Below are 25,187 nucleotides of genomic sequence, written 5' to 3'. Positions count from 1 at the left end.
GGCACCAAGTTACTGCTTCATGATGGCGCCATCTTCTGGAGGAAAAAAGTCACTACGTTTTGAACTGCAAATAAAATTGACAGTTGGCAAAACAAAAATGATTTAGGAAACAGTAAAACATTTAACTTATTTGGTGCTATAAGTTTCAAAGGATCCCACATTTCCCATAATTCCATTGAGATCAGGGCGGCCATTTTGTACAAATAAAATTAAACAGTAAAAAAAAAAAAAGGCTTGGAAAAAAGTGGATGTTTTGATGGCAGAAATAACACAAAGTTTAGTCTCAGAATATGAACGTTTGGGCCTGACTTAAGATTGATTGGTGACCACATCTTGTGTGTGTGTGTGTGTGTGTGTGTGTGTGTGTGTGTGTGACTTGAACATTAAAGGCCTACTGAAAGCCACTACTAGCGACCACGCAGTCTGATAGTTTATATATCAATGATGAAATATTAACATTGCAACACATGCCAATACGGCCTTTTTAGTTTACTAAATTGCAGTTTTAAATTTCCCGCAGAGTTTCTTGTTGAAAACGTCGCGGAATGATGACACGTGCGCGTGACGTCACCATTTGCAGCTAAAAGTTGTCTCTTTTTAATCGCATAATTACACAGTATTCTGGACTTCTGTGTTGCTGAATCTTTTGCAATTTGTTCAATTAATAATGGAGACGTCAAAGAAGAAAGATGTAGTTGGGAAGCTTTAGCCTTTAGCCACACAAACACACGGTGATTCCTTGTTTATGGATCAAAGCGGTCAAGCGAACATGGATCCCGACCACTTGTCAACCGGCAGTTTTCTGTGAGAAAATTGTGTTAAAAAGTTGCCTCTTACTGGAGATCCGTGGCGTTTGTGCCGTCCTTCTATCTGCCTTGACTTCCCTCACAGACTGGCCTCAACACACCTGATAGTCCTCCGACTATCAGGTACTATTAAACTCACTAAAACACTAGCAACACAATAGAAAGATAAGGGATTTCCCAGAATGATCCTAGTAAATGTGTCTAAAAACTAAAATCCGTCCCAATGCAATCGCCTTTTTTTTCCCCTAGTCCTTCACTATCAATATAATCATCCACAAATCTTTCATCCTCGCTCAAATTCATGTGGAAATTGTCGTTTTCATGTGGAAATTGTCGTTTTCATGTGGAAATTGTCGTTTTCATGTGGAAATTGTCGTTTTCTCGGTCCGAATAGCTCTTGCTGCTGGAGGCTCCCATTATAAACAATGTGAGGAGTCCTCACACTTGTGATGTCATCGTCTGCTACTTCCTGTACAGGCAAGGTTTTTTTATTAGCGACCAAAAGTTGCCAACTTAATGGTGGATATTCTCTACTAAATCCTTTTAGCAAAAATATGGTGAAATGATGAAGTATGACTTTAAATAAGAACATGTAGGACTTTAAGACATGCAGTATTTGTGTCATCATCAAAGTCAACATTTGACACAAACAGTATTTTAATACAAATGTCATCACTTTTTTGCTTCTCCAAAGAAGAGGCGGAAGTTTGTGTTGTTTTTTTTAATGTTGGTAAAAAGCGCAGCGCAGACAAAGTTGTGCGGTCAACACAATCGTCCGATGTCGTTCTTGGTGCATCCTTGGCTGCAGCAGAAGCCTGCAACGCCCAGGGAGATGTGGCTCCTCCTCCTCCTCCTCTGAGCAGCAGGGTGGTGTTCCTCCTGGGCTGCTTGGACCCCCAGCAGGTAGAAGATGTCCTCCAGGCTGCTTGCTGCACTCTTGTCTCTCCACTGGACTTCTTCTGCAAGAAGACAGGAAGACTCAACATCTGTTTGACTTTTTTGCCATAAAGGACGTGTTCCTGAAGTGAAATATTTACTAAATATTCTGTCTGCCAGATGGAACATGGACATTATTTGCAATACAGAGATGTATTTTTATTTATTTTTTTATACCATTTCACAGTTCAAAGGATTTGAAAATGTACTTTTTATGGGAAGTTATGTTGACTTTTTTAATATCTTTTTTTAAAAGCTTGTAAAATATACTTTTTAAGGTCAACTTTTGTGAAATATTATGTGTCGAAATGAAATGTTCCAAATAAGGTAATAAATATGTAGGAAATTTTATATTCTGCTACTTTTTTTCTACTATCTTATATTTCATCAAAAGCTTGTAAATTCTACTTTTTTAATGTCAGCTTTTGTGAAATATTACATGTTGAAATAAAATGTTCCGAATAAGTTAACACGTAGGGAATTTTTATATTTTGCTACTTTTTTTCTACTATCTTATATTTTATCAAAAGCTTGTAAAATATACTTTTTAAGGTCAACTTTTGTGACTTACGTAGATTTTAATATTTTATCAAAAGCTTGTAAAATATACTTTTGTGAAATATTACGTGTCAAAAAGAAATGTTCCAAATAAGTTAATACGTAGGAAAATGTTTATATTCTGCTACTATTTTTCTACTATCATATATTTTATCAAAAGCTTGTAAAATATACTTTTTTAATGTCAACTTTTGTGAAATATTACATGTCGAAATGAAATGTTCCAAATAAGGTAATAAATATGTAGGAAATGTTTATATTCTGTTACTTTTTTTCTACTATCTTATATTTTGTCAAAAGCTTGTAAAATATACTTTTTAAAGTCAAATTTTGTGACTTACACAGATTTGAATATTTTATCAAAAGCTTGTAAAATATACTTTTTAATGTCAGCTTTTGTGAAATATTACGTGTCAAAATGAAATGTTCCAAATAAGGAAATAAATATGTAGGAAATTTTTATATCCTGCTACTTTTTTTCTACTATCTTATATTTCATCTAAAGCTTGTAAAATCTACTTTTTTAATGTCAGCTTTTGTGAAATATTACATGTTGAAATAAAATGTTCCGAATAAGTTAATATGTAGGGAATTTTTATATTCCGCTACTTTTTTTCTACTATTTATATTTCATCAAAAGTTTGTAAAATATACTTTTTAAGGTCAACTTTTGTGACTTACGTAGATTTTAATATTTTATCAAAAGCTTGTAAAATATACTTTTTTAATGTCAGCTTTTGTGAAATATTACGTGTCAAAAAGAAATGTTCCAAATAAGTTAATACGTAGGAAAATGTTTATATTCTGCTACTATTTTTCTACTATCTTATATTTTATCAAAAGCTTGTAAAATATACTTTTTAAAGTCAAATTTTGTGACTTACACAGATTTGAATATTTTATCAAAAGCTTGTAAAATATACTTTTTAATGTCAGCTTTTGTGAAATATTACGTGTCAAAATGAAATGTTCCAAATAAGGTAATAAATATGTAGGAAATGTTTATATTCCGCTACTTTTTTTCTACTATCTTATATTTTATCAAAAGCTTGTAAAATATACTTTTTAAAGTCAAATTTTGTGACTTACACAGATTTGAATATTTTATCAAAAGCTTGTAAAATATACTTTTTAATGTCAGCTTTTGTGAAATATTACGTGTCAAAATGAAATGTTCCAAATAAGGAAATAAATATGTAGGAAATTTTTATATCCTGCTACTTTTTTTCTACTATCTTATATTTCATCAAAAGCTTGTAAAATATACTTTTGTGAAATATTACGTGTCAAAAAGAAATGTTCCAAATAAGTTAATACGTAGGAAAATGTTTATATTCTGATACTTTTTTTCTACTATCTTATATTTTGTCAAAAGCTTGTAAAATATACTTTTTAATGTCAGCTTTTGTGAAATATTACGTGTCAAAATGAAATGTTCCAAATAAGGTAATAAATATGTAGGAAATGTTTATATTCTGTTACTTTTTTTCTACTATCTTATATTTTGTCAAAAGCTTGTAAAATATACTTTTTAAAGTCAAATTTTGTGACTTACACAGATTTGAATATTTTATCAAAAGCTTGTAAAATATACTTTTTAATGTCAGCTTTTGTGAAATATTACGTGTCAAAATGAAATGTTCCAAATAAGGAAATAAATATGTAGGAAATTTTTATATCCTGCTACTTTTTTTCTACTATCTTATATTTCATCTAAAGCTTGTAAAATCTACTTTTTTAATGTCAGCTTTTGTGAAATATTACATGTTGAAATAAAATGTTCCGAATAAGTTAATATGTAGGGAATTTTTATATTCCGCTACTTTTTTTCTACTATTTATATTTCATCAAAAGTTTGTAAAATATACTTTTTAAGGTCAACTTTTGTGACTTACGTAGATTTTAATATTTTATCAAAAGCTTGTAAAATATACTTTTTTAATGTCAGCTTTTGTGAAATATTACGTGTCAAAAAGAAATGTTCCAAATAAGTTAATACGTAGGAAAATGTTTATATTCTGCTACTATTTTTCTACTATCTTATATTTTATCAAAAGCTTGTAAAATATACTTTTTAAAGTCAAATTTTGTGACTTACACAGATTTGAATATTTTATCAAAAGCTTGTAAAATATACTTTTTAATGTCAGCTTTTGTGAAATATTACGTGTCAAAATGAAATGTTCCAAATAAGGTAATAAATATGTAGGAAATGTTTATATTCCGCTACTTTTTTTCTACTATCTTATATTTTATCAAAAGCTTGTAAAATATACTTTTTAAAGTCAAATTTTGTGACTTACACAGATTTGAATATTTTATCAAAAGCTTGTAAAATATACTTTTTAATGTCAGCTTTTGTGAAATATTACGTGTCAAAATGAAATGTTCCAAATAAGGAAATAAATATGTAGGAAATTTTTATATCCTGCTACTTTTTTTCTACTATCTTATATTTCATCAAAAGCTTGTAAAATATACTTTTGTGAAATATTACGTGTCAAAAAGAAATGTTCCAAATAAGTTAATACGTAGGAAAATGTTTATATTCTGATACTTTTTTTCTACTATCTTATATTTTGTCAAAAGCTTGTAAAATATACTTTTTAATGTCAGCTTTTGTGAAATATTACGTGTCAAAATGAAATGTTCCAAATAAGGTAATAAATATGTAGGAAATGTTTATATTCCGCTACTTTTTTTCTACTATCTTATATTTTATCAAAAGCTTGTAAAATATACTTTTTAAAGTCAAATTTTGTGACTTACACAGATTTGAATATTTTATCAAAAGCTTGTAAAATATACTTTTTAATGTCAGCTTTTGTGAAATATTACGTGTCAAAATGAAATGTTCCAAATAAGGAAATAAATATGTAGGAAATTTTTATATCCTGCTACTTTTTTTCTACTATCTTATATTTCATCAAAAGCTTGTAAAATATACTTTTGTGAAATATTACGTGTCAAAAAGAAATGTTCCAAATAAGTTAATACGTAGGAAAATGTTTATATTCTGATACTTTTTTTCTACTATCTTATATTTTGTCAAAAGCTTGTAAAATATACTTTTTAATGTCAGCTTTTGTGAAATATTACGTGTCAAAATGAAATGTTCCAAATAAGGTAATAAATATGTAGGAAATGTTTATATTCTGTTACTTTTTTTCTACTATCTTATATTTTGTCAAAAGCTTGTAAAATATACTTTTTAAAGTCAAATTTTGTGACTTACACAGATTTGAATATTTTATCAAAAGCTTGTAAAATATACTTTTTAATGTCAGCTTTTGTGAAATATTACGTGTCAAAATGAAATGTTCCAAATAAGGAAATAAATATGTAGGAAATTTTTATATCCTGCTACTTTTTTTCTACTATCTTATATTTCATCTAAAGCTTGTAAAATCTACTTTTTTAATGTCAGCTTTTGTGAAATATTACATGTTGAAATAAAATGTTCCGAATAAGTTAATATGTAGGGAATTTTTATATTCCGCTACTTTTTTTCTACTATTTATATTTCATCAAAAGTTTGTAAAATATACTTTTTAAGGTCAACTTTTGTGACTTACGTAGATTTTAATATTTTATCAAAAGCTTGTAAAATATACTTTTTTAATGTCAGCTTTTGTGAAATATTACGTGTCAAAAAGAAATGTTCCAAATAAGTTAATACGTAGGAAAATGTTTATATTCTGCTACTATTTTTCTACTATCTTATATTTTATCAAAAGCTTGTAAAATATACTTTTTAAAGTCAAATTTTGTGACTTACACAGATTTGAATATTTTATCAAAAGCTTGTAAAATATACTTTTTAATGTCAGCTTTTGTGAAATATTACGTGTCAAAATGAAATGTTCCAAATAAGGTAATAAATATGTAGGAAATGTTTATATTCCGCTACTTTTTTTCTACTATCTTATATTTTATCAAAAGCTTGTAAAATATACTTTTTAAAGTCAAATTTTGTGACTTACACAGATTTGAATATTTTATCAAAAGCTTGTAAAATATACTTTTTAATGTCAGCTTTTGTGAAATATTACGTGTCAAAATGAAATGTTCCAAATAAGGAAATAAATATGTAGGAAATTTTTATATCCTGCTACTTTTTTTCTACTATCTTATATTTCATCAAAAGCTTGTAAAATATACTTTTGTGAAATATTACGTGTCAAAAAGAAATGTTCCAAATAAGTTAATACGTAGGAAAATGTTTATATTCTGATACTTTTTTTCTACTATCTTATATTTTGTCAAAAGCTTGTAAAATATACTTTTTAATGTCAGCTTTTGTGAAATATTACGTGTCAAAATGAAATGTTCCAAATAAGGAAATAAATGCGTTGGAAATTTTTATATTCCGCTACTTTTTTTCTACTATCTTATATTTTATCAAAAGTTTGTAAAATATACTTTTTAAGGTCAACTTTTGTGACTTACGTAGATTTTAATATTTTATCAAAAGCTTGTAAAATATACTTTTGTGAAATATTACGTGTCACAAAGAAATGTTCCAAATAAGTTAATACGTAGGAAATATTTATATTCTGCTACTTTTTTTCTCCTATCTTATATTTTATCAAAAGTTTGTAAAATATGCTTTTTAAGGTCAACTTTTGTGACTTACATAGATTTGAATATTTTATCAAAAGCTTGTAAAATATACTTTTTAATGTCAGCTTTTGTGAAATATTACGTGTCGAAATGAAATGTTCCAAATAAGGTAATAAATGCGTTGGAAATTTTTATATTCCGCTACTTTTTTTCTACTATCTTATATTTTATCAAAAGTTTGTAAAATATGCCTTTTAATGTCAACTTTTGTGAAATATTACGTGTCAAAAAGAAATGTTCCAAATAAGTTAATACGTAGGAAAATGTTTATATTCTGCTACTATTTTTCTACTATCATATATTTTATCAAAAGCTTGTAAAATATACTTTTTAAAGTCAAATTTGGTGACTTACACAGATTTGAATATTTTATCAAAAGCTTGTAAAATATACTTTTTAATGTCAGCTTTTGTGAAATATTACGTGTCAAAATGAAATGTTCCAAATAAGGTAATAAATATTTAGGACATTTTTGTATTCTGCTACTTTTTTTCTACTATCTTATATTTTATCAAAAGTTTGTAAAATATGCTTTTTAAGGTCAACTTTTGTGACTTACATAGATTTGAATATTTTATCAAAAGCTTGTAAAATATACTTTTTAATGTCAGCTTTTGTGAAATATTACGTGTCGAAATGAAATGTTCCAAATAAGGTAATAAATGCGTTGGAAATTTTTATATTCCGCTACTTTTTTTCTACTATCTTATATTTTATCAAAAGTTTGTAAAATATGCCTTTTAATGTCAACTTTTGTGAAATATTACGTGTCAAAAAGAAATGTTCCAAATAAGTTAATACGTAGGAAAATGTTTATATTCTGCTACTATTTTTCTACTATCATATATTTTATCAAAAGCTTGTAAAATATACTTTTTAAAGTCAAATTTGGTGACTTACACAGATTTGAATATTTTATCAAAAGCTTGTAAAATATACTTTTTAATGTCAGCTTTTGTGAAATATTACGTGTCAAAATGAAATGTTCCAAATAAGGTAATAAATATTTAGGACATTTTTATATTCTGCTACTTTTTTTCTACTATCTTATATTTTATCAAAAGTTTGTAAAATAGGCCTTTTAAGGTCAACTTTTGTGACTTACGTAGATTTTAATATTTTATCAAAAGCTTGTAAAATATACTTTTGTGAAATATTACGTGTCAAAAAGAAATGTTCCAAATAAGGTAATAAATATGTAGGAAATTTTTATATTCTGCTACTTTTTTTCTACTATCTTATATTTCATCAAAAGCTTGTAAAATATACTTTTTAATGTCAGCTTTTGTGAAATATTACGTGTCAAAATGAAATGTTCCGAATAAGTTAATACGTAGGGAATTTTTATATTTTGCTACTTTTTTTCTACTATCTTATATTTTATCAAAAGCTTGTAAAATATACTTTTTAAGGTCAACTTTTGTGACTTACGTAGATTTTAATATTTTATCAAAAGCTTGTAAAATATACTTTTGTGAAATATTACGTGTCAAAAAGAAATGTTCCAAATAAGTTAATACGTAGGAAAATGTTTATATTCTGATACTTTTTTTCTACTATCTTATATTTCATCAAAAGCTTGTAAAATATACTTTTGTGAAATATTACGTGTCAAAAAGAAATGTTCCAAATAAGTTAATACGTAGGAAAATGTTTATATTCTGATACTTTTTTTCTACTATCTTATATTTTGTCAAAAGCTTGTAAAATATACTTTTTAATGTCAGCTTTTGTGAAATATTACGTGTCAAAATGAAATGTTCCAAATAAGGAAATAAATGCGTTGGAAATTTTTATATTCCGCTACTTTTTTTCTACTATCTTATATTTTATCAAAAGTTTGTAAAATAGGCCTTTTAAGGTCAACTTTTGTGACTTACGTAGATTTTAATATTTTATCAAAAGCTTGTAAAATATACTTTTGTGAAATATTACGTGTCAAAAAGAAATGTTCCAAATAAGGTAATAAATATGTAGGAAATTTTTATATTCTGCTACTTTTTTTCTACTATCTTATATTTCATCAAAAGCTTGTAAAATATACTTTTTAATGTCAGCTTTTGTGAAATATTACGTGTCAAAATGAAATGTTCCGAATAAGTTAATACGTAGGGAATTTTTATATTTTGCTACTTTTTTTCTACTATCTTATATTTTATCAAAAGCTTGTAAAATATACTTTTTAAGGTCAACTTTTGTGACTTACGTAGATTTTAATATTTTATCAAAAGCTTGTAAAATATACTTTTGTGAAATATTACGTGTCAAAAAGAAATGTTCCAAATAAGTTAATACGTAGGAAAATGTTTATATTCTGATACTTTTTTTCTACTATCTTATATTTCATCAAAAGCTTGTAAAATATACTTTTGTGAAATATTACGTGTCAAAAAGAAATGTTCCAAATAAGTTAATACGTAGGAAAATGTTTATATTCTGATACTTTTTTTCTACTATCTTATATTTTGTCAAAAGCTTGTAAAATATACTTTTTAATGTCAGCTTTTGTGAAATATTACGTGTCAAAATGAAATGTTCCAAATAAGGAAATAAATGCGTTGGAAATTTTTATATTCCGCTACTTTTTTTGTACTATCTTATATTTTATCAAAAGTTTGTAAAATATACTTTTTAAGGTCAACTTTTGCGACTTACGTAGATTTTAATATTTTATCAAAAGCTTGTAAAATATACTTTTGTGAAATATTACGTGTCAAAAAGAAATGTTCCAAATAAGTTAATACGTAGGAAAATGTTTATATTCTGATACTTTTTTTCTACTATCTTATATTTTGTCAAAAGCTTGTAAAATATACTTTTTAATGTCAGCTTTTGTGAAATATTACGTGTCAAAATGAAATGTTCCAAATAAGGAAATAAATGCGTTGGAAATTTTTATATTCCGCTACTTTTTTTCTACTATCTTATATTTTATCAAAAGTTTGTAAAATATACTTTTTAAGGTCAACTTTTGTGACTTACGTAGATTTTAATATTTTATCAAAAGCTTGTAAAATATACTTTTGTGAAATATTACGTGTCACAAAGAAATGTTCCAAATAAGTTAATACGTAGGAAATATTTATATTCTGCTACTTTTTTTCTCCTATCTTATATTTTATCAAAAGTTTGTAAAATATGCTTTTTAAGGTCAACTTTTGTGACTTACATAGATTTGAATATTTTATCAAAAGCTTGTAAAATATACTTTTTAATGTCAGCTTTTGTGAAATATTACGTGTCGAAATGAAATGTTCCAAATAAGGTAATAAATGCGTTGGAAATTTTTATATTCCGCTACTTTTTTTCTACTATCTTATATTTTATCAAAAGTTTGTAAAATATGCCTTTTAATGTCAACTTTTGTGAAATATTACGTGTCAAAAAGAAATGTTCCAAATAAGTTAATACGTAGGAAAATGTTTATATTCTGCTACTATTTTTCTACTATCATATATTTTATCAAAAGCTTGTAAAATATACTTTTTAAAGTCAAATTTGGTGACTTACACAGATTTGAATATTTTATCAAAAGCTTGTAAAATATACTTTTTAATGTCAGCTTTTGTGAAATATTACGTGTCAAAATGAAATGTTCCAAATAAGGAAATAAATATGTAGGAAATTTTTATATCCTGCTACTTTTTTTCTACTATCTTATATTTCATCAAAAGCTTGTAAAATATACTTTTGTGAAATATTACGTGTCAAAAAGAAATGTTCCAAATAAGTTAATACGTAGGAAAATGTTTATATTCTGATACTTTTTTTCTACTATCTTATATTTTGTCAAAAGCTTGTAAAATATACTTTTTAATGTCAGCTTTTGTGAAATATTACGTGTCAAAATGAAATGTTCCAAATAAGGTAATAAATATGTAGGAAATGTTTATATTCTGTTACTTTTTTTCTACTATCTTATATTTTGTCAAAAGCTTGTAAAATATACTTTTTAAAGTCAAATTTTGTGACTTACACAGATTTGAATATTTTATCAAAAGCTTGTAAAATATACTTTTTAATGTCAGCTTTTGTGAAATATTACGTGTCAAAATGAAATGTTCCAAATAAGGAAATAAATATGTAGGAAATTTTTATATCCTGCTACTTTTTTTCTACTATCTTATATTTCATCTAAAGCTTGTAAAATCTACTTTTTTAATGTCAGCTTTTGTGAAATATTACATGTTGAAATAAAATGTTCCGAATAAGTTAATATGTAGGGAATTTTTATATTCCGCTACTTTTTTTCTACTATTTATATTTCATCAAAAGTTTGTAAAATATACTTTTTAAGGTCAACTTTTGTGACTTACGTAGATTTTAATATTTTATCAAAAGCTTGTAAAATATACTTTTTTAATGTCAGCTTTTGTGAAATATTACGTGTCAAAAAGAAATGTTCCAAATAAGTTAATACGTAGGAAAATGTTTATATTCTGCTACTATTTTTCTACTATCTTATATTTTATCAAAAGCTTGTAAAATATACTTTTTAAAGTCAAATTTTGTGACTTACACAGATTTGAATATTTTATCAAAAGCTTGTAAAATATACTTTTTAATGTCAGCTTTTGTGAAATATTACGTGTCAAAATGAAATGTTCCAAATAAGGTAATAAATATGTAGGAAATGTTTATATTCCGCTACTTTTTTTCTACTATCTTATATTTTATCAAAAGCTTGTAAAATATACTTTTTAAAGTCAAATTTTGTGACTTACACAGATTTGAATATTTTATCAAAAGCTTGTAAAATATACTTTTTAATGTCAGCTTTTGTGAAATATTACGTGTCAAAATGAAATGTTCCAAATAAGGAAATAAATATGTAGGAAATTTTTATATCCTGCTACTTTTTTTCTACTATCTTATATTTCATCAAAAGCTTGTAAAATATACTTTTGTGAAATATTACGTGTCAAAAAGAAATGTTCCAAATAAGTTAATACGTAGGAAAATGTTTATATTCTGATACTTTTTTTCTACTATCTTATATTTTGTCAAAAGCTTGTAAAATATACTTTTTAATGTCAGCTTTTGTGAAATATTACGTGTCAAAATGAAATGTTCCAAATAAGGTAATAAATATGTAGGAAATGTTTATATTCCGCTACTTTTTTTCTACTATCTTATATTTTATCAAAAGCTTGTAAAATATACTTTTTAAAGTCAAATTTTGTGACTTACACAGATTTGAATATTTTATCAAAAGCTTGTAAAATATACTTTTTAATGTCAGCTTTTGTGAAATATTACGTGTCAAAATGAAATGTTCCAAATAAGGAAATAAATATGTAGGAAATTTTTATATCCTGCTACTTTTTTTCTACTATCTTATATTTCATCAAAAGCTTGTAAAATATACTTTTGTGAAATATTACGTGTCAAAAAGAAATGTTCCAAATAAGTTAATACGTAGGAAAATGTTTATATTCTGATACTTTTTTTCTACTATCTTATATTTTGTCAAAAGCTTGTAAAATATACTTTTTAATGTCAGCTTTTGTGAAATATTACGTGTCAAAATGAAATGTTCCAAATAAGGTAATAAATATGTAGGAAATGTTTATATTCTGTTACTTTTTTTCTACTATCTTATATTTTGTCAAAAGCTTGTAAAATATACTTTTTAAAGTCAAATTTTGTGACTTACACAGATTTGAATATTTTATCAAAAGCTTGTAAAATATACTTTTTAATGTCAGCTTTTGTGAAATATTACGTGTCAAAATGAAATGTTCCAAATAAGGAAATAAATATGTAGGAAATTTTTATATCCTGCTACTTTTTTTCTACTATCTTATATTTCATCTAAAGCTTGTAAAATCTACTTTTTTAATGTCAGCTTTTGTGAAATATTACATGTTGAAATAAAATGTTCCGAATAAGTTAATATGTAGGGAATTTTTATATTCCGCTACTTTTTTTCTACTATTTATATTTCATCAAAAGTTTGTAAAATATACTTTTTAAGGTCAACTTTTGTGACTTACGTAGATTTTAATATTTTATCAAAAGCTTGTAAAATATACTTTTTTAATGTCAGCTTTTGTGAAATATTACGTGTCAAAAAGAAATGTTCCAAATAAGTTAATACGTAGGAAAATGTTTATATTCTGCTACTATTTTTCTACTATCTTATATTTTATCAAAAGCTTGTAAAATATACTTTTTAAAGTCAAATTTTGTGACTTACACAGATTTGAATATTTTATCAAAAGCTTGTAAAATATACTTTTTAATGTCAGCTTTTGTGAAATATTACGTGTCAAAATGAAATGTTCCAAATAAGGTAATAAATATGTAGGAAATGTTTATATTCCGCTACTTTTTTTCTACTATCTTATATTTTATCAAAAGCTTGTAAAATATACTTTTTAAAGTCAAATTTTGTGACTTACACAGATTTGAATATTTTATCAAAAGCTTGTAAAATATACTTTTTAATGTCAGCTTTTGTGAAATATTACGTGTCAAAATGAAATGTTCCAAATAAGGAAATAAATATGTAGGAAATTTTTATATCCTGCTACTTTTTTTCTACTATCTTATATTTCATCAAAAGCTTGTAAAATATACTTTTGTGAAATATTACGTGTCAAAAAGAAATGTTCCAAATAAGTTAATACGTAGGAAAATGTTTATATTCTGATACTTTTTTTCTACTATCTTATATTTTGTCAAAAGCTTGTAAAATATACTTTTTAATGTCAGCTTTTGTGAAATATTACGTGTCAAAATGAAATGTTCCAAATAAGGTAATAAATATGTAGGAAATGTTTATATTCTGTTACTTTTTTTCTACTATCTTATATTTTGTCAAAAGCTTGTAAAATATACTTTTTAAAGTCAAATTTTGTGACTTACACAGATTTGAATATTTTATCAAAAGCTTGTAAAATATACTTTTTAATGTCAGCTTTTGTGAAATATTACGTGTCAAAATGAAATGTTCCAAATAAGGAAATAAATATGTAGGAAATTTTTATATCCTGCTACTTTTTTTCTACTATCTTATATTTCATCTAAAGCTTGTAAAATCTACTTTTTTAATGTCAGCTTTTGTGAAATATTACATGTTGAAATAAAATGTTCCGAATAAGTTAATATGTAGGGAATTTTTATATTCCGCTACTTTTTTTCTACTATTTATATTTCATCAAAAGTTTGTAAAATATACTTTTTAAGGTCAACTTTTGTGACTTACGTAGATTTTAATATTTTATCAAAAGCTTGTAAAATATACTTTTTTAATGTCAGCTTTTGTGAAATATTACGTGTCAAAAAGAAATGTTCCAAATAAGTTAATACGTAGGAAAATGTTTATATTCTGCTACTATTTTTCTACTATCTTATATTTTATCAAAAGCTTGTAAAATATACTTTTTAAAGTCAAATTTTGTGACTTACACAGATTTGAATATTTTATCAAAAGCTTGTAAAATATACTTTTTAATGTCAGCTTTTGTGAAATATTACGTGTCAAAATGAAATGTTCCAAATAAGGTAATAAATATGTAGGAAATGTTTATATTCCGCTACTTTTTTTCTACTATCTTATATTTTATCAAAAGCTTGTAAAATATACTTTTTAAAGTCAAATTTTGTGACTTACACAGATTTGAATATTTTATCAAAAGCTTGTAAAATATACTTTTTAATGTCAGCTTTTGTGAAATATTACGTGTCAAAATGAAATGTTCCAAATAAGGAAATAAATATGTAGGAAATTTTTATATCCTGCTACTTTTTTTCTACTATCTTATATTTCATCAAAAGCTTGTAAAATATACTTTTGTGAAATATTACGTGTCAAAAAGAAATGTTCCAAATAAGTTAATACGTAGGAAAATGTTTATATTCTGATACTTTTTTTCTACTATCTTATATTTTGTCAAAAGCTTGTAAAATATACTTTTTAATGTCAGCTTTTGTGAAATATTACGTGTCAAAATGAAATGTTCCAAATAAGGAAATAAATGCGTTGGAAATTTTTATATTCCGCTACTTTTTTTCTACTATCTTATATTTTATCAAAAGTTTGTAAAATATACTTTTTAAGGTCAACTTTTGTGACTTACGTAGATTTTAATATTTTATCAAAAGCTTGTAAAATATACTTTTGTGAAATATTACGTGTCACAAAGAAATGTTCCAAATAAGTTAATACGTAGGAAATATTTATATTCTGCTACTTTTTTTCTCCTATCTTATATTTTATCAAAAGTTTGTAAAATATGCTTTTTAAGGTCAACTTTTGTGACTTACATAGATTTGAATATTTTATCAAAAGCTTGTAAAATATACTTTTTAATGTCAGCTTTTGTGAAATATTACGTGTCGAAATGAAATGTTCCAAATAAGGTAATAAATGCGTTGGAAATTTTTATATTCCGCTACTTTTTTTCTACTATCTTATATTTTATCAAAAGTTTGTAAAATATGCCTTTTAATGTCAACTTTTGTGAAATATTACGTGTCAAAAAGAAATGTTCCAAATAAGTTAATACGTAGGAAAATGTTTATATTCTGCTACTATTTTTCTACTATCATATATTTTATCAAAAGCTTGTAAAATATACTTTTTAAAGTCAAATTTGGTGACTTACACAGATTTGAATATTTTATCAAAAGCTTGTAAAATATACTTTTTAATGTCAGCTTTTGTGAAATATTACGTGTCAAAATGAAATGTTCCAAATAAGGTAATAAATATTTAGGACATTTTTGTATTCTGCTACTTTTTTTCTACTATCTTATATTTTATCAAAAGTTTGTAAAATATGCTTTTTAAGGTCAACTTTTGTGACTTACATAGATTTGAATATTTTATCAAAAGCTTGTAAAATATACTTTTTAATGTCAGCTTTTGTGAAATATTACGTGTCGAAATGAAATGTTCCAAATAAGGTAATAAATGCGTTGGAAATTTTTATATTCCGCTACTTTTTTTCTACTATCTTATATTTTATCAAAAGTTTGTAAAATATGCCTTTTAATGTCAACTTTTGTGAAATATTACGTGTCAAAAAGAAATGTTCCAAATAAGTTAATACGTAGGAAAATGTTTATATTCTGCTACTATTTTTCTACTATCATATATTTTATCAAAAGCTTGTAAAATATACTTTTTAAAGTCAAATTTGGTGACTTACACAGATTTGAATATTTTATCAAAAGCTTGTAAAATATACTTTTTAATGTCAGCTTTTGTGAAATATTACGTGTCAAAATGAAATGTTCCAAATAAGGTAATAAATATTTAGGACATTTTTATATTCTGCTACTTTTTTTCTACTATCTTATATTTTATCAAAAGTTTGTAAAATAGGCCTTTTAAGGTCAACTTTTGTGACTTACGTAGATTTTAATATTTTATCAAAAGCTTGTAAAATATACTTTTGTGAAATATTACGTGTCAAAAAGAAATGTTCCAAATAAGGTAATAAATATGTAGGAAATTTTTATATTCTGCTACTTTTTTTCTACTATCTTATATTTCATCAAAAGCTTGTAAAATATACTTTTTAATGTCAGCTTTTGTGAAATATTACGTGTCAAAATGAAATGTTCCGAATAAGTTAATACGTAGGGAATTTTTATATTTTGCTACTTTTTTTCTACTATCTTATATTTTATCAAAAGCTTGTAAAATATACTTTTTAAGGTCAACTTTTGTGACTTACGTAGATTTTAATATTTTATCAAAAGCTTGTAAAATATACTTTTGTGAAATATTACGTGTCAAAAAGAAATGTTCCAAATAAGTTAATACGTAGGAAAATGTTTATATTCTGATACTTTTTTTCTACTATCTTATATTTCATCAAAAGCTTGTAAAATATACTTTTGTGAAATATTACGTGTCAAAAAGAAATGTTCCAAATAAGTTAATACGTAGGAAAATGTTTATATTCTGATACTTTTTTTCTACTATCTTATATTTTGTCAAAAGCTTGTAAAATATACTTTTTAATGTCAGCTTTTGTGAAATATTACGTGTCAAAATGAAATGTTCCAAATAAGGAAATAAATGCGTTGGAAATTTTTATATTCCGCTACTTTTTTTCTACTATCTTATATTTTATCAAAAGTTTGTAAAATAGGCCTTTTAAGGTCAACTTTTGTGACTTACGTAGATTTTAATATTTTATCAAAAGCTTGTAAAATATACTTTTGTGAAATATTACGTGTCAAAAAGAAATGTTCCAAATAAGGTAATAAATATGTAGGAAATTTTTATATTCTGCTACTTTTTTTCTACTATCTTATATTTCATCAAAAGCTTGTAAAATATACTTTTTAATGTCAGCTTTTGTGAAATATTACGTGTCAAAATGAAATGTTCCGAATAAGTTAATACGTAGGGAATTTTTATATTTTGCTACTTTTTTTCTACTATCTTATATTTTATCAAAAGCTTGTAAAATATACTTTTTAAGGTCAACTTTTGTGACTTACGTAGATTTTAATATTTTATCAAAAGCTTGTAAAATATACTTTTGTGAAATATTACGTGTCAAAAAGAAATGTTCCAAATAAGTTAATACGTAGGAAAATGTTTATATTCTGATACTTTTTTTCTACTATCTTATATTTCATCAAAAGCTTGTAAAATATACTTTTGTGAAATATTACGTGTCAAAAAGAAATGTTCCAAATAAGTTAATACGTAGGAAAATGTTTATATTCTGATACTTTTTTTCTACTATCTTATATTTTGTCAAAAGCTTGTAAAATATACTTTTTAATGTCAGCTTTTGTGAAATATTACGTGTCAAAATGAAATGTTCCAAATAAGGAAATAAATGCGTTGGAAATTTTTATATTCCGCTACTTTTTTTGTACTATCTTATATTTTATCAAAAGTTTGTAAAATATACTTTTTAAGGTCAACTTTTGCGACTTACGTAGATTTTAATATTTTATCAAAAGCTTGTAAAATATACTTTTGTGAAATATTACGTGTCAAAAAGAAATGTTCCAAATAAGTTAATACGTAGGAAAATGTTTATATTCTGCTACTTTTTTTCTATTATCTTATATTTTATCAAAAGCTTGTAAAATATACTTTTTAAAGTCAAATTTTGTGACTTACTTAGATTTGAATATTTTATCAAAAGCTTGTAAAATATACTTTTTAATGTCAGCTTTTGTGAAATATTACGTGTCAAAATGAAATGTTCCAAATAAGGAAATAAATGCGTTGGAAATTTTTATATTCCGCTACTTTTTTTCTACTATCTTATATTTTATCAAAAGTTTGTAAAATATGCTTTTTAAAGTCAAATTTTGTGACTTACGTAGATTTTAATATTTTATCAAAAGTTTGTAAAATATACTTTTTAATGTCAGCTTTTGTGAAATATTACATGTCAAAAAGAAATGTTCCAAATAAGTTAATACGTAGGAAAATGTTTATATTCTGCTACTTTTTTTCTACTATCTTATATTTTGTCAAAAGCTTGTAAAATATACTTTTTAAAGTCAAATTTGGTGACTTACACAGATTTGAATATTTTATCAAAAGCTTGTAAAATATTCTTTTGTGAAATATTACGTGTCAAAAAGAAATGTTCCAAATAAGTTAATACGTAGGAAAATGTTTATATTCTGATACTATTTTTCTACTATCTTATATTTTGTCAAAAGCTTGTAAAATATACTTTTTAAACTCAAATTTTGTGACTTACACAGATTTGAATATTTTATCAAAAGCTTGTAAAATATACTTTTTAATGTCAGCTTTTGTGAAATATTACGTGTCAAAATGAAATGTTCCAAATAAGGTAATAAATATGTAGGAAATGTTTATATTCCGCTACTTTTTTTCTACTATCTTATATTTTATCAAAAGCTTGTAAAATATACTTTTTAAAGTCAAATTTTGTGACTTACACAGATTTGAATATTTTATCAAAAGCTTGTAAAATATACTTTTTAATGTCAGCTTTTGTGAAATATTACGTGTCAAAATGAAATGTTCCAAATAAGGAAATAAATATGTAGGAAATTTTTATATCCTGCTACTTTTTTTCTACTATCTTATATTTCATCAAAAGCTTGTAAAATATACTTTTGTGAAATATTACGTGTCAAAAAGAAATGTTCCAAATAAGTTAATACGTAGGAAAATGTTTATATTCTGATACTTTTTTTCTACTATCTTATATTTTGTCAAAAGCTTGTAAAATATACTTTTTAATGTCAGCTTTTGTGAAATATTACATGTCAAAAAGAAATGTTCCAAATAAGTTAATACGTAGGAAAATGTTTATATTCTGCTACTTTTTTTCTACTATCTTATATTTTGTCAAAAGCTTGTAAAATATACTTTTTAAAGTCAAATTTGGTGACTTACACAGATTTGAATATTTTATCAAAAGCTTGTAAAATATTCTTTTGTGAAATATTACGTGTCAAAAAGAAATGTTCCAAATAAGTTAATACGTAGGAAAATGTTTATATTCTGATACTATTTTTCTACTATCTTATATTTTGTCAAAAGCTTGTAAAATATACTTTTTAAACTCAAATTTTGTGACTTACACAGATTTGAATATTTTATCAAAAGCTTGTAAAATATACTTTTTAATGTCAGCTTTTGTGAAATATTACATGTCAAAAAGAAATGTTCCAAATAAGTTAATACGTAGGAAAATGTTTATATTCTGCTACTTTTTTTCTACTATCTTATATTTTGTCAAAAGCTTGTAAAATATACTTTTTAAAGTCAAATTTGGTGACTTACACAGATTTGAATATTTTATCAAAAGCTTGTAAAATATACTTTTTAATGTCAGCTTTTGTGAAATATTACGTGTCAAAATGAAATGTTCCAAATAAGGTAATAAATATGTAGGGAATTTTTATATTCTGCTACTTTTTTTGTAGTATCTTATATTTTATCAAAAGCTTGTAAAATAAAGGTTTTAAGGTTGACTTTTGTGACATTTTATGTGACTTAACTCCAATATTTCTGTCTGCTGGGAGAATATGGGGATTATTTTTGTATTTTGATATTGTTTAGAAACCTTTTTTACATTTCATCAAAAGCTTCTAAATTATACTGGAAGTCAGTTTTCATGATTTTGTATCTAAGTCAAATATTCAATAAACTTATTCAATGTTATTTTTGTATATTTACATCTTTTTAAACAACTTACATTTTACCAAAAGCTTCTAAAATATCATTTTGAAGGTCAACTTTTGGGACATTTTACGTGACAAAACTTCAATATTCATGCATGAATGTATCAACTATTTGTATATTTTGCTACTTTTTTGTACATTTTCACATTTGATGAAAAGCTTCCAAACATACTTGAGGAGAGTTAGTGTGACATCATTCAAAAATGCAAAGCAACATTTTAGTGTTGTGATCACGCAGGTTCTTTTTCATCCCTTTTTTGTTTACCGTTTTAGATTTCACCAAAAGCTAATAAAATATACTTTAAGTCAGTTGATCAAATATTCTGCTGGGTTAAACACGTACCTTGTTTTTTATTTTGACAACGTTACATTTGAAGGGGAGCCTGATGACATCATTCTTCCTGTACAACACAGTTCATACATTCTTACAGTACAACTACTTCTTATAAAAGAGACTTTTCAAGTCTTTTAATATTTCATATGAGTTGAAAGAATGGAAAGCAAAGTGTGGTCTGATGTCTTCAAAATGTATTTTTGTTGACTGCAACACGTTTTTTCATCTTCTACTGGCTGACATTTCACAATAAAAGCTTGTCAAATATACTTGAATATTTCTTGCAGTATGGATCTTTTGAAAGTCACTAAAAGCTTGTAAAAGAGGCTCTAAAAGAGCTTTGCTGTCACACAAACTATATTAATTACAATTATGATTGTTTTAATGAATATATTTTTTGATGATTTTAATTAGAAATTTGACCATTTTAATTTTAATGATGGCTTTATATTTTATTCAATGTTAATTAGAATCCTCATTGTTTCTATGATGATTTTATTTGATGATTTTGATTACAATCCTGATTGTTTTAAGTGATTATTTTATTTGAGGATTTGATTTATTTAGTCATTAGAAAGGAGATTAAAGACAATGCGTCCCAGCTACAACGGGGTTCTATTAACACTGACACGATGGTATATACGGCCGATACTGCAAATATCCAAAATAGTTTCTCTCGTTTTGATGAAGAATTAGAAGAAGTGTTACAACGTGTAAATGGAATAAAACAAACAACATGTTTACTTGACCCACTTCCTGGGAAACTGATCAAGGATCTCTTTGTATTATTAGGTCCATCAGTACTAAATATTATAAACTTATCACTCTCCTCGGGCACTGTTCCCCTAGCATTCAAAAAAGCGGTTATTCATCCTCTTCTTAAAAGACCTAACCTCGATCCTGACCTCATGGTAAATTACCGACCGGTGTCTCACCTTCCCTTTATTTCGAAAATCCTCGAAAAAATTGTTGCAGAGCAGTCAAATGAACACTTAGCGTCTAACAATCTATGTGAAACCTTTCAATCCGGTTTCAGGGCAAATCACTCCACGGAGACAGCCCTCGCAAAAATGACTAATGATCTATTGCTAACCATGGATTCTGATGCGTCATCTATGTTGCTGCTCCTCGATCTTAGCGCTGCTTTCAATACCGTCGATCTTAGTATTTTATTAGTACGTATCAAAACACGAATTGGTATGTCAGACTTAGCCCTGTCTTGGTTTAACTCCTATCTTACTGATAGGATGCAGTGTGTCTCCCATAACAATGTGACCTCGGACTACGTTAAGGTAACGTGTGGAGTTCCCCAGGGTTCGGTCCTTGGCCCTGCACTCTTCAGCATCTACATGCTGCCGCTAGGTGACATCATACATGTTAGCTTTCACTGCTATGCTGATGACACCCAACTCTACATGCCCCTAAAGCTGACCAACACGCCGGATTGTAGTCAGCTGGAGGCGTGTCTTAATGAAATTAAACAATGGATGTCCGCTAACGTTTTGGAACTCAACGCCAAAAAAACGGAAATGCTGATTATCGGTCCTGCTAGACACCGACCTCTATTTAATAATACAACTCTAACATTTGACAACCAAACAATTAAACAAGGCGACACGGTAAAGAATCTGGGTATTATCTTCCACCCAACTCTCTCCTTTGAGGCACACATTAAAAGCGTTACTAAAACGGCCTTCTTTCATCTCCGTAATATCGCTAAAATTCGCTCCATTCTGTCCACTAAAGACGCTGAGATCATTATCCATGCGTTTGTTACGTCTCGTCTCGATTACTGTAACGTATTATTTTCGGGTCTCCCCATGTCTAGCATTAAAAGATTACAGTTGGTACAAAATGCGGCTGCTAGACTTTTGACAAGAACAAGAAAGTTTGATCACATTACGCCTGTACTGTATATACCTTTATATACATATATACATACATATATACCTATACTGTATATACCTTTATATACATATATACATACATATATACCTATACTGTATATACCTTTATATACATATATACCTATACTGTATATACCTTTATATACGTATATACATACATATATACCTATACTGTATATACCTTTATATACATATATACACACATATATACCTATACTGTATATACCTTTATATACATACATATATACCTATACTGTATATACCTTTATATACATATATACATACATATATACCTATACTGTATATACCTTTATATACATATATACATACATATATACCTATACTGTATATACCTTTATATACATATATACCTATACTGTATATACCTTTATATACGTATATACATACATATATACCTATACTGTATATACCTTTATATACATATATACACACATATATACCTATACTGTATATACCTTTATATACATACATATATACCTATACTGTATATACCTTTATATACATGTATACATACATATATACCTATACTGTATATACCTTTATATACATATATACATACATATATACCTATACTGTATATACCTTTATATACATATATACCTATACTGTATATACCTTTATATACGTATATACATACATATATACCTATACTGTATATACCTTTATATACATATATACACACATATATACCTATACTGTATATACCTTTATATACATACATATATACCTATACTGTATATACCTTTATATACATATATACATACATATATACCTATACTGTATATACCTTTATGTACATATATACATACATATATACCTATACTGTATATACCTTTATATACATATATACATACATATATACCTTTATATACATATATACACACATATATACCTATACTGTATATACCTTTATATACATACATACCTATACTGTATATACCTTTATATACATATATACATACATATATACCTATACTGTATATACCTTTATGTACATATATACATACATATATACCTATACTGTATATACCTTTATATGCATATATACATACATATATACCTTTATATACATATATACACACATATATACCTATACTGTATATACCTTTATATACATATATACATACATATATACCTATACTGTATATACCTTTATATACATATATACATACATATATACCTATACTGTATATACCTTTATATACATATATACATACATATATACCTATACTGTATATACCTTTATATACATATATACATACATATATACCTATACTGTATATACCTTTATATACATATATACATACATATATACCTATACTGGCTCACCTGCACTGGCTTCCTGTGCACTTAAGATGTGACTTTAAGGTTTTACTACTTGCGTATAAAATACTACACGGTCTAGCTCCATCCTATCTTGCCGATTGTATTGTACCATATGTCCCGGCAAGAAATCTGCCTTCAAAGGACTCCGGCTTATTAGTGATCCCCAAAGCCCAAAAAAAGTCTGCGGGCTATAGAGCGTTTTCCGTTCGGGCTCCAGTACTCTGGAATGCCCTCCCGGTAACAGTTCGAGATGCCACCTGAGTAGAAGCATTTAAGTCTCACCTTAAAACTCATTTGTATACTCTAGCCTTTAAATAGACTCCCTTTTTAGACCAGTTGATCTGCCGTTTGTTTTCTTTTTCTCCGATGTCCCACTCTCCCTTGTGGAGGGGGTCCGGTCTGATCCGGTGGCCATGTACTGCTTGCCTGTGTATCGGCTGGGGACATCTCTGCGCTGTTGATCCGCCTCCGCTTGGGATGGTTTCCTGCTGGCCCCGCTGTGAACGGGACTCTCGCTGCTGTGTTGTATCCATTATGGATTGAGCTTTCACAGTATCATGTTAGACCCGCTCGACATCCATTGCTTTCCTCCTCTCCAAGGTTCTCATATTCATCATTGTCACCGACGTCCCACTGGGTGTGAGTTTTTCCTTGCCCTTATGTGGGCCTACCGAGGATGTGGTAGTGGTTTGTGCAGCCCTTTGAGACACTAGTGATTTAGGGCTATATAAGTAAACATTGATTGATTTTTAATGACTGTTTTTATATTTTATTCAATGATTTTAGTTAGAATTGTGATTGTTTTGATATTCTATTTGATGATTTTAATTGTACTTATTTGTTTGAATGATGATTATTTTATTTGTATTTTTTCCAAGTTATCAAATGAGCTTGTGTTTCAATAATATTCATGATGATACTAATATAAATGATACAAGTAATACTAATATTGATAACAATATTGATATTTCTAATTATGATATTTATGACAATAATAATTGTGATATAATATTTATGACAATAATATTAATCATGACAATAATATAAATGATAATACTAATTAATGATAATAATAATAACAATGGTGATGATGATAATAATATAATGTTAATAATAATTACCAAAGGTCCTCCTCCAGCGAGATCCTCCACAGGTGAAGATGACAGCTCTGATGAATTGTCGCCCACACAGTTTGACTCCGTAGTCTCCAGCAGGTAGAAGAAGAGGAGCAGGAGGAGCAGGAGGAGCTGGGGAGCACACGCCCGCACACAGCACTGCAGTCAGGGTCAGCACGCTAACTACCCTTTCACCAAACATCTTCTTCTTTCTTCTTCTCTTCTTTCTTCTTCTCTTTTATACTCAAGTCTCTCTCTCTCTCTCTCTTTTACACATCAAGTCACTCTCTCTCTCTCTCTCTCTCTCCCTCACCTGCGTGACTTGCACACGTCAACATTCTTCTACTACTTTTACAGTTATATCATTTGATATCATATCATGTCTATCATTTGATATCAACAGTTG

The 25,187-nt window shown here is 26.6% G+C and overlaps 2 protein-coding genes across 4 annotated transcripts in view; one reads left to right on the top strand and one right to left on the bottom strand.

The window, feature by feature from the left end:
• jak2a (Janus kinase 2a) overlaps positions 1-2,093 on the top strand; it is a 47,519-nt gene extending 45,426 nt beyond the window's left edge. For 2 of the 3 annotated variants that reach the window (XM_061907467.1, XM_061907468.1), the window contains exon 25: positions 1,545-2,093. The gene's annotated coding sequence lies outside the window, so the exon portion shown is untranslated. Of the gene's footprint in view, positions 1-891 lie in introns of all 3 variants that reach the window. The other variant, XM_061907466.1, reaches the window with a different exon arrangement.
• rln1 (relaxin 1) lies at positions 1,569-25,072 on the bottom strand. The gene is made up of 2 exons (XM_061907379.1): positions 24,788-25,072; positions 1,569-1,765 (listed from the first exon to the last, which is right to left on the bottom strand). The coding sequence occupies exons 1-2, from the start codon at positions 24,981-24,983 to the stop codon at positions 1,569-1,571; spliced, it is 393 nt and encodes a 130-aa protein (XP_061763363.1). The 5' UTR covers positions 24,984-25,072.
• Between the last annotated feature and the right edge of the window lie 115 nt (positions 25,073-25,187).

Source organism: Nerophis ophidion, linkage group LG08, assembly GCF_033978795.1.
Source record: "Nerophis ophidion isolate RoL-2023_Sa linkage group LG08, RoL_Noph_v1.0, whole genome shotgun sequence".
NCBI classification, from domain to species: Eukaryota; Metazoa; Chordata; class Actinopteri; order Syngnathiformes; family Syngnathidae; genus Nerophis; species Nerophis ophidion.
The sequence above is the reverse complement of the archived record's forward strand: the minus strand, read 5'-3'. Positions and strand labels throughout refer to the sequence as shown.